The 13,358-nt window shown below is 46.1% G+C and overlaps 1 protein-coding gene and 1 long non-coding RNA gene across 5 annotated transcripts in view; both read right to left on the reverse strand.

Annotated features, from left to right (window-relative positions):
- The window catches only part of PIAS1 (protein inhibitor of activated STAT 1), an 84,687-nt gene extending 82,396 nt beyond the window's left edge, over positions 1-2,291 (reverse strand). The window contains exon 1 of the mRNA XM_039491590.1: positions 2,200-2,291. Coding sequence (XP_039347524.1) covers positions 2,200-2,223 — 24 coding nt within the window. The 5' untranslated portion in view covers positions 2,224-2,291. The remainder of the gene's footprint in view (positions 1-2,199) is intronic.
- Positions 2,292-5,730: 3,439 nt separating this feature from the next.
- The window catches only part of LOC120373741, a 33,475-nt gene continuing 25,847 nt past the window's right edge, over positions 5,731-13,358 (reverse strand). For 3 of the 4 annotated variants that reach the window (XR_005585679.1, XR_005585676.1, XR_005585678.1), the window contains exons 4-5: positions 8,965-9,113; positions 5,731-6,318 (exon numbers count right to left, since the gene is read on the reverse strand). This is a non-coding gene — a long non-coding RNA (uncharacterized LOC120373741). Of the gene's footprint in view, positions 6,319-8,964; positions 9,207-13,358 lie in introns of all 4 variants that reach the window. The other variant, XR_005585677.1, reaches the window with a different exon arrangement.

Below are 13,358 nucleotides of genomic sequence, written 5' to 3' on the forward strand. Positions count from 1 at the left end.
TCTCTCAAAGGATTGGCTGCAAATATGCATTCTAATGAGACTTTAAAACTCTCATTTAAATAATCTCTTATTCAAGTTATCAAACTCAGAGACAGGCACCTCTAAGTGAGGGGAGAGAGTAAAGGTTCGCTCATAAGAACAGCCAAACTGGATCAGACCAATGGTCCATCTAGTCGAGCGTTCTGACACTGGCCAGTGTCAGGTGCCCCAGAGAGAATGAACAGAACAGGTAATCATCAAGTGAGCCATTCCCTGTCACCCATTCCCAGCTTCTGGCAAACAGAGGCTAGGGACACTTCAGAGCATGGTTTTGCATCCCTGTCCATCCTGGCTAATAGCCATTGATGGACCTATCCCTCCATGAATTTACCTAGTCCTTTTTTGAACCCTGTTATAGTCTTGGCCTTCACAACATTCTCTGGCAAAGAATTCCACAGTCTGACTGTGCATTGTGTGAAGAAATAGTTCCTTTTGTTCATTTTAAACCTGCTGCCTATTAATTTTATTTGGTGACCCCTAGTTCTTGGCTTATGAGAAGGAGTAAACAAGACCTTGTTTACTTTCTCCAAGTTCTTGCCTCTCTTGAAGAGAGGCAACACCCACTATCTTGGTTTCCTTCTATCCCCCCTTTTCTGAGAGCAATTTGGGACTTTAATTATAAAGCAAGGGAGGCTGTCAATTCAGGGATATTAAAGGACAGTTCCCTTTCCAGCCTCATTATAACGTACATAGCAACCCAATACCCCCCCCCATTCCCTCCCCCTCTTGTACTAACTAAAGCATCTCTCCATAGGGGTCCATTTAAAAACTTTTCTGAATGCTCAGGGATGGGGGAAGGGTGAGCATGGAGAGGAGGATCTGTGGCACTGGCAAGCCTCCTCCCTCCCCAGTGAGACACTGAAAGAGAGTATTTCTGCCTGTATCTGTAATTTTCACTCCATGCATCTGAAGAAGTGGGGGGGGGTTACCCATGAAAGCTTATGCCCAAATAAATCTGTTAGTCTTAAAGGTACCACCGGACTCCTCATTGTTTTTGTGGATACAGACTAACACGGCTACCCCTCTGATACTTGAAAGAGAGAGAGGCACCCTCCTCCTGTAATCACCACTAAATCACTCACTTGGTTCTCTTTAGCCTTTTTATTTGCATTCTAGCTGAGCAAACCCTCCCGGAAAATACAACCAACGTTACTACACGCCACCACCACCACTTGTGTTTACTTCCTGAGGCAGAGCCCCTCTACCCCACTCTACAGTCCTTCATACAGCACTACATGGTCTCCCTCTCCTCCCCATTGGGAGCTGGATATTTGGGGTGCAGGGATAAGCTACCTCCTTCAGACACTGTATGTATTTGGGGGAGGGGGAAGTGGCAGCGGGCGCATGGAACCAATGTGATTACAACACAATCCGCCCCCGGCCCCCTACGATGGGAGTGTGGACCCTGGGGGCTGTGGCTGACATACTAATCCTTGGTGAGGGGAGCCCCAGACCTTCGAGACCCCCCCACCGCGGGGAAGGCGTAGGGGGCAGAACTGGCTGTGCAGCAGCGCAGGGGGCACGGTCTCTGGGGCTCGGGTGTCCCCCCCACCCCGGCCGCTGAGGGAGGGCAGCAGCTGAGAGGGCTGGGGGTCAAAGACAGCCCCCCTCAATCTGGCCTGGCACAGCTGAGGGGAGGAACAGGGCAGCTTCCCGCCACCCCTCCCGGCCGATGAGGAGATGGGGCCGGGGGCAGGTGGGGAGGGGGAGCGCTGACCGGGCCAGGGGCAAAGGGCAGAATCCCCCCCCCCCCATCTGGCTCAGCCCCTGCTGAGGGGCGGGGGAGGGGCAGCTCCCCACCCCCCTACCCTGAGAGGAGCGGGCTGTGGGGACAGGCGGGGGAGGGGGTGTGCGGAGGCAGAAGGCAGCTGCTGAGGGGGCAGATGGGGAGGGGAGGAGGGCAGCCCCCGATGCTGGGGGGCGGGGAGCAGCTCTAGCCAGGCGGGGGCGAAGGACCGGTCCCCTCAGCAGACTTGGCCCCTCAAGCCCCTGCTGCTAGGGGGGTGCGGTGGCAGCAGCCTCCCCAGTAGCAGGCAGGGCCCGGGAGCCGCTCGCCCCCCGCCGAGCCCGGCGCTGCAGAGGGTCCCGGCCCCGGCGGCGCGGGCGGCCCGAGCGGGGCGGGGAGGGGGGATCGCGCAGGGAATTGAAGCTGCGCTTTACCTTTAGTTCCGCACTGTCCGCCATCTTGTAACTCCGGGCGCAGGCGCAATGAACCCCGCCGGGACCCCGCCCCGCACGCCCCGCGCTGCGTTTGAATCACACGGCGCCATTTTGTCCCCGCCCCCCCGTCCCCGCGGCTCTGGCGCGCGGGGACCCCCGCGGCCGAGCCGGAGTCGGGGCTCTGCGCCTCTCCCCGCTCGCGGGGGGGCCGGGCCCCTTACACCGCAGTGCAACAGCCCCGCAGCCCGAGCCAGCCGGGGGCGGGGGGCAGAAGGTTGGGGAGAGGACCCTGGGGGGACGGTGATGGGGGAGGGGTACAGGGAGGGGAAGGGTCTAGGTGGTGGGGGAGGGGTAGTGGGGGGATGGAGGAGGAAAGGGTTAAATCCTGAAGTGTCCTCAGGAGGGAAGACCCCCCCCCCAGGAGCTGGGGGGGGGGGGCTGTGCCTGCAGCTGGTCAATGGCTCGCTGCCCTAGGGTCACCAGACAGCAAATGTGAAAAATCAGGACAGAAGGTGGGAGGTAATAGGAGCCTGTATAAGAAAGACCCCAAAATCAGGACTATCCCTATAAAATCAGGACATCTGGTCACCCTACACCACCTGCCTGTGCATGACCCCAATGGGCTGCGTGCCCATAGGATTTTAAAAACTGAAACTTTCATGATTTCACCTACTTAAATCTGAAATTTCACAGTGTTGTAATTATAGGGGTCCTGATCCCAAAAAAGTTGTGGGGGGGTGACAATGTTATTTTTGGGGGGGAGGTTGTGGTACTGCTACCCTTACTACTGCACTGCTGCTGGTCGCAGCGTTGCCTTCAGAGCTGGGTCGCTGCTGGTCGGGAGCCCAGCTCTGAAGGCAGAACTGCTGCCAGCAGCAGCGCAGAATTAAGGATGGCATGCAACCCTTACACTTCTATGCTGCTGCCTGCAAAGTTGGGCCCTCAGTCAGCAGCCGGCACAGTCCGGCCCGCAGCTCAGAAGGCAGTAGTGCAAAAGTAAGGATGACATGGTATGCATCCGACAAAGTGGGTATTCACCCACGAAAGCTCATGCTCCAATACCTCTGTTAGTCTATAAGGGGCCACAGGACTCTTTGCTGCTTTTACAGATCCAAACTAACATGGTTACTCCTCTGATGCATGATATGGTATTGCCACTCTTACTTCTGCGCTGCTGCTGGCGGGGCGCTGCTTTCAGAGCTGAGTGCCTGGCCAATACCAGCCACTCTCCAGCCGCCCAGCTCTGAAGTCAGCGCAGAAGTAAGGGTGACAATACTGGGATCTCCCTAAAATAACCTTGTGACTCCCCTGAAATTCCCTTTTGGTCAGGATCCCCAATTTGAGAAACACTGGTCTCCCTCCTGAAATCTGTATGGTATATGGTAAAAGCATGCAAAAGACCAGATTTCACGGTCTGTGATGCATTTTTCATGGCCGGGAATTTGGTAGGGCCCTCCTTATGACCCAGACCAACTGGACTTTACGATAAAAGGACACATACCAAAAATCACAACACATCAGGTTGTTCCTAGTCCCAGGAGACCAGTCACTTACCCAAGATCAGCTGGTACTCTAGATCTTACATCAAAGACAACACTGGTAGCCAATTCTATAGTAAACTAACTAAAGGTTATTAGCTAAGAAGAAGTGGGAGCTACTGAGAGATTAAAGCAGGTAGAATATATGCAGAGATAAATCACAGTTTGTAATTGTAAATGGTGGCAGTGATATAATCAACTGCCAATTTCCCAAAAGTCTTTTCAGGGTTCCCAGATTGTCTCTGGGGGATCTCTGCTTTCCATGTTATGCTTCCCTGTAAGAGTTAAGTCCAAAGATGAAGAATCTTTCCCTGAATCCATACATATAGCTCTTCTCACGGAAAACAAGCCGATAGGGTCACTATCCACATGGGCTTTTCTTTTGGTGACAGAGTGAGGAATGCATTTAGAGTGTTTGACCTCTGATCATCACATACAATGATCACTTGCTTTGAAATAAGAACTTTTCTGTTCAAAGTTTTTCATTTGCATTCTGCAAGGCTTCTTTTTCCTTTGATGGTTTATTTAGCTACAGGGGTGTATACACAATGTAAATGCTTGCTATTCCATTATAACAGGATATAAGTGAAAACAATGCATGTAACATCCTATTAGTTTTCATGAAGTTTAAACACCAGATACACTCATACATTTAACAATCACTTTGATCTATACCAGGGATGGGCAAACTACAGCCCACCAGCCGTTTTAATCTGGCCCTCGAGCTCCCACTGGGGAGCAGAGTCTGGGGCTTGCCCCGCTCCAGCCAGGGAGCAAAGTCAGGGGCTGCTCTATGCGGCTCCTGGAAGCAGTGGCATGGCCTCCCCCTGGCTCCTACACGTAGGGCAACCAGGGGCCTCCACTCCGCATGCTGCCCCTGCCCCAAGCGCCACCCCTGCAGCTCCCATTGGCTGGAAACCACAGCCAATGGGAGTTTCAGGGGCGGTGCCTGCAGATGGGACAGAGTGCAGAGCCGCCTGACCACATCTCCATGTACAAGTCGGAGAAGGGATAGGCTGCTGCTTCCAAAAGCCGCTTGAGGTAAGTGCTGCCCAGAGCCTGCACCCTTGAGCCTCTCCCCATGCCCCAACCCTGATCGCCCTCCAAACCCCTCAATCCCAGCCCAGAGCCCGCACCCCTTCCCACACCCCAACCCCCTGCACCTCCCTGATCTCCTGCCCTCTGAATCACTCGGTCCCAGCCTGGAGCACCCTCCTACACCCCAAACTCCTCATCTCCAGCCCCACCCCAGAGCCCGGACCCCCAGATGGAGCCCTTACCTCCCTACACATACCCCACCTCCGCCTCCCCAGCCTGGAGCCCACTCCCACACCCTGAGCTCCTCATTTCTGGCCCCACACTGGAGCCTACAACCCCAACCAGAACCCTCACCCTCTCCCGCACCTCAGCCCCAATTTTGTGAGCATTCATGGCCCACCATACAATTTATATTCCCAGATGTGGCCCTTGGGCCAAAAACTTTGTCCACCCTGATCTATACTAATACACAAGTGAATTGTCTTAGGCCTTTGGCATGAGCTGTCATCTGGCTGGTGGAAAGTGTCACAGATACTACAAACTTTGCCTTTGAATGCTGAAACAGGAGCCCTGACACCCATGGGAGACTCTTGCATACACCCAAATGGGGCACTCAGAGTTTCTATGTGAAAGTAAAAGCTAACCCCGTGTTAAGTCCTGCTACTATTGAGGAGTTGTGATGATTTTCAGGGGTACTCAAGGTGTCTGTGGTAAATCACTACGACCTGCTTACAACATGAGGGAGCCTTGTGCGTGCCCACCAGGGGAAACCTCATTACAATTACCGGTTATTGGGCAACACGAGCTCTCCACTCTGGGCTTCACAAGCCTCGCTCTTTTCCACTGCAGGCTACAATTTCCATCCCACAATGCCCATCCCTCCCCAGCTTCCAAGGAAGCAGTGCACCCCCGTTCAACACCCTTCTCAGCACAGTGCGCTTAGAGAGGCTTATGCTAAAATCAAACTGAAGTTTATTTAACAGCTTGAGATAAAGATTCAAAATAAAGCCAAGTAAAATTATTTGGAAACATAAGGTTACTAGTAAAACAAAACATGTAATCTATACCTCTACTTAAGTTACCTTATTAGACAGGAGTGTATCTCTCACCGAAAGGTCATTCCTTGCAGCACTTGTCCAGTCCCAAAAGCTGGGATTCAATTTTCATGAGTCAACCCCTTGCCACTCCTCTGTAATGGATAATCAGTCATTTCTTTTCTCTTAGGTAGTCATTGCCCTATGAGCCATCTCTTCCAAGAACTCTCCTGGGGTTCCGGTATCTTTAAACAGTGTCCCTCAGGGCTGACCTGAAATAATCGTTTTATTTTACACCTGTCTTGAACAAAATAGACCAGGATAAGGCCCCCAAATTCATTGTCAGTAAGGATCAAAAGCAGGTTTTGAAGACAGGTCTTCCCAAAATAGCCAGTATACTTGTCAACTACACCTCCTCCTTCCCTAGCGATTATCTTCATGTTTGGCTTCTGAATGATTGCTTCCTTTAAAGTTCTCGCACACCTCTGCTCCACATAAAAGAAAGGTTCCTATGTACAAGAGGAAAGAGATTGGAGAGTTATTTGTAGACAAGTAGCTGGGGTTCCATGCAAAGGTCTTGACTAATTATTTAATGTATAGGGTCCATAATCTGTGCAATTCATCAAAGACTATTTGTACCAGATGGACACCAGGCTATAGGGTAACTGCCTTCTCCATTGACAAGGAAGATGAATAAATCATTTCCTGCCAGCACTAGCTGAGAAAACAATGGGCTGTATCCTGCAGGCTGATAGGTTTTACTCAGATTTTATTCCAGAAAACTCCCATTGGCAGGTGGATATAATAGAGATTTAGCCCTCTACAGGGTTCATAATTGTACAGGCTTTTATTAGCCCTGGCAAGAAAAAGGTCACTTTTTAGGAAGAATTTTAGGAACGCTTTCTTCAGGAAGGACGAGCAGTGATTCTAGAGATATTTGGCTATTCATGTAAGAGCATTTCCTGCTCTGGCTGGATTGAATCCAGCTTTTGTCAACAACATGCAGCTTCGCTGGACTGCAAATGTCAAGATGTGATTTTTATCATTATTTTATTATCGAGTCTCATACCATCGATGTAACGCTAGAAAAAAAGGGGAAGGATAAATGTGAAACAATTGCAATGGGCCATAACCAATTTACAATGAGGTTTAAGATGAACAATGGAGTATAAGTCTCAAAACTCAATACAAACTAGGGGACTGGATGGCTCAGAAGACTGGAATTGTCCTGGAACAAGCAAGAAGTTGAAAGGAAAAATGTGGAAAACTGCAGGACGTTTCCTCTGATTTTAGCTGAACCATTGAGGAAATTGTCTTAGTTTGGGAAGTATGATGTAATGCTTCCCAGGGGTACCCAGGGCTGTGAGGCACCTTGCTACCACCTGCCCTTAGTGTGAGGAAGCCTTGTCTGTGCCTGCCAGACATCTGCTCTCAAACTCCACTGGCCAAGGGAAATGTAAGCACTCCCCATTACATTTACACAGGCCCCGTTTCTTCTCTTCAGGTTAGCAACAGGCCCACTCCAATCATCTCCCGGGTTGCATCCAACCTCTGGTCCACTGGACTCTCACAGTATCCCCAGATTCACTGCTTCCAAAGAAACAGCACACTCCAATTTATCAGTTCCACTTCAAATCACTGCTCCACCTAACACACAGCACTTAGATATGTCTATAGTGAAATCAAGTATAAGCCTATTTATCAAAGCACAGAGATTCAAGTAACAGCAAGCAGAAGTATTGGAAATAAACGGTTACACATAAAACAAAATCAAAACGTTCTATAGCCTAGACTTAATTACCTCAATATTCTCGTGGTTTGTAGGGTATTGCTCACCCAAAGTCCTTGCAGTGTTTTGCAGCTAGATTTGAGACAGACATGCTGTCAGCTTATCTCCTAGGTGAAGGACACGGTGCATTCCTTTACCTCCCAGGATATACAAGTCTCATCCATTGTCTTTATTCATAAATAGGACACCCCCCCTATTCTATTTTGTTTCTTTCTGTAGATATTTCAGCCTTTTGATTGGCACTGGACTTGGTCTGCAAATAGCCCTCCAGGGTGAGGCAGACAATACACATTTGACCAGACATAGAGGTAAGTGTCTGTTGGCTCCTGCCTGAAAGGAGCCTGCCCCAGACATGTCACTTCCTGGTGACCTGCCTTAACTCCAAGACCTTAAGAACACAGTTTTCATTATAGATAGAGAACTTCTTAACTATTATCCATTTTGCAATGATTATGATGACCAGTGGGCTACTGGCTCTCCCTAGAGACCTCACATGCCACCCTTTGGTGAACTACTATATACATATGTATTAGGTACTATGAACTATTCTATCTGACCAAGGGGATCCCTGTGAAACCCTTATACAACATCTGTGTCTTCTGCCACCAAGAGATCCCTAGGTCATAGAATCATAGATTGTTAGAGACCTCAGGAGATCATCTAGTCCAACCCCCTGCTCAAAGCAAGACCAATCCCCAAATCCCTAAATGGCTCCCTCAAGGATTGAACTCACAACCCTGGGTTTAGCAGGCCAATACTCAAACCACTGAGCTATCCCTCCCCCCCACGTCATATGATGGTCCTGATTCATCATTTCTCAGCACCTTGTGCTGTCATTTAAACCAGTGCAAACTACTATTCTGTACTATATCAGTACTATTCTGCCAAGATAGCATTTTATACCCACTTTGCACAGGGACAAACAACCGTACAAGATGGTGGAGAGTCAGGTCCTGTAACAAGTCTTTTCTTCTTCTAACAGTCTATATTAGCCTTTTCCCCTACAATTCCCCACTTTTGCTATTATCCGTACAGATCCACTGAAAACAATGTTGGGAGCATGAGGGTAGATATAGCGCTGTCAGCCCCCAGTATTTTAACCACCATGTTGTCTAGACCTGCTCATAGCAGAGTTAGATGACACTCTGGTGTAAGTGCCAGCAGCCGGGCAGTGGAAGATATCTGATGCAGCTACAGAATGATCTTTAAAAGCACTGACATTTTTAATTGTTAGGTAATTCCTGTTTTAAAATAATTGCTTTACCCTAACAAGCACTGCAAATGAAGTTGAGTTACAGTAGCAAGTAGAGTTGATTTCAAACAGCTTATATAAAAACAACAGAGCTAATTATACTGTAGTAATTACCTGAAAATTATATGTATGTTGTTTTTCCACCAGTCAATACTACTATTTTTGAACTTTGCTTTGTTCTCATGGATTGTTGGAGTCATGCTGTCTCCAAATGTTCTTCCAATCTCATCATTAACATGCAGCATCCCAAAGACAGCCATTTCCTGAAAAAGTTGAGTTGCAGATTGTGCTGGTTTATTCAAAATCTTTTGTCTTAATTTCTTTTCCCTCTTCAGCATAGCCTCAGCACCTCACATCTGGAAAATGTTTTTTGCAAATAAAATATTTCTAACAAACATTTTAGTATGGACTATATAAGATTGTAACTTTGCTACTAGAGTCTAGAAATAGCATCCAATGGGGATTTACTCCTGTCTGCCAGAAGATATATTTGTATAGCCTTCAATTATGTTCTTCTGTTAATTGCCCCTTTCCTACCACCAGTTTTTTGGATAATAGAGAAGTCTCACCACCCTATTGTAATTTCAACGAGAAAAGAATTTTAAATGAGATCATTAGACAACATGGAGTATCTGATCATACTAATCTTGATCAAACTTGCTTGGCATGACCCTGATCCTACCTCCAATAAAATCATTGCCTCCATAAAGAGCAGGAATAATTGTGATTTAGAAGAGTTTTGTTTTGTCTCTCTCTTTCTCTCTCTCTCTCATTTTAGGTGTGTGTTATTGAGGTCTTTATGATTTTTCAGTAGTGGCCAGTAAAAGCGACCAACCAATGAAAGCAAGCACTGCAAACACGGTCATCACAACACTCCCAAGAGGGGAATGTTGCCCAGTGCAAGAACAGGGAAGTGGGAGTCAAATCTTTGAATCTTTCCTAATTCTCCCATTGACTTGCTATCCAACTTTGAACAAGGCATGGCCTCTCTATGCCTCACATTACTCTTTTGTAAAATGGGGATAATCATGTTTATCTCATTGAGATATTGAGATCAATAATTAATTAACATCTGGAAAATGCTTTGAGGTTCTTGGATGAAAAATGTTCGAGTTGGAATGCTTGCAACATTCAAATAAATAGCAATAATATTAACATGTATTGCATCTACTGCCTTCATCTTCAAAGCTCTTTACAAATGTTAATGAATTAACAAAAAGAAAAATATCAGTAAAGATCATATTTAACCATTAAAATTATTCTCCCAAAGCATAAATAACTACATCTGCCTCCAAGGCAAAAATAATTATTTAAAAAAAACCTAAATGCCAACTCCAGTATCAAAGCGTAAATCCCCAGTGGCACCATCCATGGAAAATCTACTTTGAACTAAGGATTATTAGTTTATACTTTTAATTAAGATAATTGGACACTGGGCCCAATCCTGCAACCACTGAGATCAGTGGGAGTTTTTATAATTGATTTCAAGGAGATCAAGATTAGGCTGTCAGTGAGGAAAACAAAGAACATCGGGCTGGCCCAGTGGTCTGGTATCTTAGTACCCTGCGCTATAGAGTTTCTTTGTAATGAAGTGCGCTGGAATAAGGCAGCTTGTCTGCTGGCCCTCTCCATCAGGGACCCGAACAAATAGGAGATAGATATTCTCAGGAGCCTGACACAGTGAGCAAAACTGTAAATAAACACATATGCTTGTTGTGCCTATGGAATAATGAATCACAGAGAGCAGAGGAAACACTGCATGAGAGACATTCTAGAGCCAACACTCAGATGCAGTATTCTTAAAAATTCCCCAGTCTGAGTGTAGAACGAAAGAGGTAAGAAATCATAACGCACAAGAATAACATTAAACCAGTTCTTGTAAGGAGCTGCACATTGGGTTTTTTTTTTCCTGAAATTCCATATTCCCGCTGGCACTAAATGAAATATGCTATCATTGCAGGATAACAAAATCTGTCAGTTTAGTGAAGAGCTCATAGGAAACTAGACAGTCAAAATGTATTTTCAGCAATTTTAAACTAATACTTAAAGAATGATGGAAGGTGTTTCCTTATATTTTCCTTGTTATAGCATTCATCTCTATCTGAGCCTCCTTACTCATAGATTTTGATTGCCACATGTAAATAAAAACAGAAAAATACTCTGGGGTCATTATTTTCTTTGCTCAGAATTTAACACATTTCTATAGATCTCCTTTACTATACAGATTACAGCGTGTCAATGACATTCCCTATGACCAAGCTCCCTAACATACATTCCAGAATGTAATGGACTATAATAGATTTTATAAAAATCTATGACTCACGCCATATACTGTGCAAGTCATTTTAGGCAGCACATCGGTGTTCAATAGAAATATTTCCTTTTAGCATATTCTCAGTCATTGGTGATATGAACTTTCCAGAAGTGTCCCCCACATAACCTAAGCTGCTCTCTAGCCTCTCCTGCTTTTCTGTGAAGAAAAGTCATCTGAAAATGCATTTTGTTAATTTCATATGGTTGTTTCTCCAGAATGGACTGAAGTCTCTACAAAGAGACTCGTGGATTAAAATGTCCCAGTTAATCTATTGCACAATGGCATGCAGGCAAAGCTTCAAGTATGTTTGTTTGGTCTTTGGATAGAAATCACATATTACCTTTGGGAAATACTCCTATTGCTTCTATTAACCATAGTTTTTGTCTCCTTCCAGCAATTTTGTTGAACAGGGAGAGAGGAATGAGGTTTTTTTGGTTGTTTTTGTTTTTTACATCACGTACTCATGTGTCACTGTTGCACTAACCTTGTAATTACTATATATATATATATATATATATATATATATAATGCTACATATTATTATTGAAAGTATTTTACAAACTTTAATTAATCCTCAACATCCCTAGATGGAAGGCAAGGATCCAATTAATTGTATATCATATTATTGTCATGGCCCCAAAAGGCTGGCACATTTAAACTTGGGTAATTCCTTGTAGGACAGACATTGTATGGACCGAAGACAAAGCTTTTGTTAATAAATATGTCATTGCTACAGAATGTTTCAGCTCGAGATGCATTTTAACAGCACAAACCAGACTTAGACCTCAGGACAAACAGCCAAGAGATTTCTCTCTCACCATGTGCTCTTAGAATAATCTTCTGCTTCTGCTTCTCTTCTAGTTCCACAGTTCCTCTGTTTGCAATCCTCAGCTCCTAACACAAAGAACTCTTTGTCTGTACTCTGCCCCAAACACATAAGTAGTGTCTATTCTTGGCCATATGCTTTCAAATGGACTGATGGGATCCCAAGCTATAAACAGGACAATCTGGGCCAACGTTACATGACTAGGATCACTGGCAAATGCTGTAGCTGCCAAAATTCACCACTGGCACTGTTCCGTTGGCAGAAGGAATGCTGGAAGCTGTGCAGCAAACAGGGCAGCATTAAGAACGCCTGAGCCTTGTCTACACTAGAGCAGGCACTATTGCTACCACTGCTGGTGCTGTATCAGTGGTGAACTATAGCTCTAAAGCTTACTAGAGTAGACAAAGCCTAGAGGCGCTAATAGAAGAGAGAAGCTATAACTGGTTTGATGACACCTATTTTATCCCAGACTGACCCATCTTAAAAACAGTAGTTTCTCAAACTGACTCAATAGTGCCAGTGCACACTACAATTAAAACCATGTTAGCAACATCCCAGGAAACTCAGAGAGCGGTTAACTCACAACCCCAGCATGGTTTCCTCGATCAACATAATTATGGTAAAAATAATAATACTCTCGTATATTGCACTTTCCATTGGTAGATATCAAAGCACTTGAACAATGGAAATCAGTATCAGAGGAGTAGCCGTGTTAGTCTGCATCTGTAAAAGCAGCAAAGAGTCCTGTGGCACCTTATAGACTAACAGACGTATTGGAGCATGAGCTTTCATGGGTGAATACCCACTTCGTCGGATGCATGATGGAAATCAGCGTCATTCTCCCCATTTCACAGATAGGGAAACTGAGGCACAGATAGGGGAAGTGTTTTGCCCAAGGTCACCCAGCAGGCCAGGGGCAGAGCCAGTTAATTGAGCCCTGGCTTCCTGAATCCCAGTCCAGTGCTCCAGCCACCAGGAAATATTGCCTATCATGTCTCAAACTACCTAGTGGGTAGATTATAGCGGGCTATTCACAATGGTCAGGGAAGCCCTGTTTGAACCATACTAGCCCTTGAAGTGTGTGAACCCAGCATCCTACTAGCATGGTGGACAGAGCTTAAATTCTTAAAATTTGTGCTCCCCCGAAGTCAAGCTTGTTCCCCACTCTTGTCAGAGTGCCCTTTGTTTTCCAGCAGAAATGGACTCTGGATTCTGGAATGGTTCCAGGCCCAAATTCTTCCCTGTCTCTTTCAAGATGCATCGTTGATTATTTCTTTCCCCATTTTACCACATCATATTGCACAACATGGGATTGCATGGGATTGGTTTAACCAGTATAGATCTCCGGCTGGTGTCTTCCAACCTACC

This window comes from Mauremys reevesii, linkage group 10, assembly GCF_016161935.1.
Source record: "Mauremys reevesii isolate NIE-2019 linkage group 10, ASM1616193v1, whole genome shotgun sequence".
Classification (NCBI taxonomy): domain Eukaryota; kingdom Metazoa; phylum Chordata; order Testudines; family Geoemydidae; genus Mauremys; species Mauremys reevesii.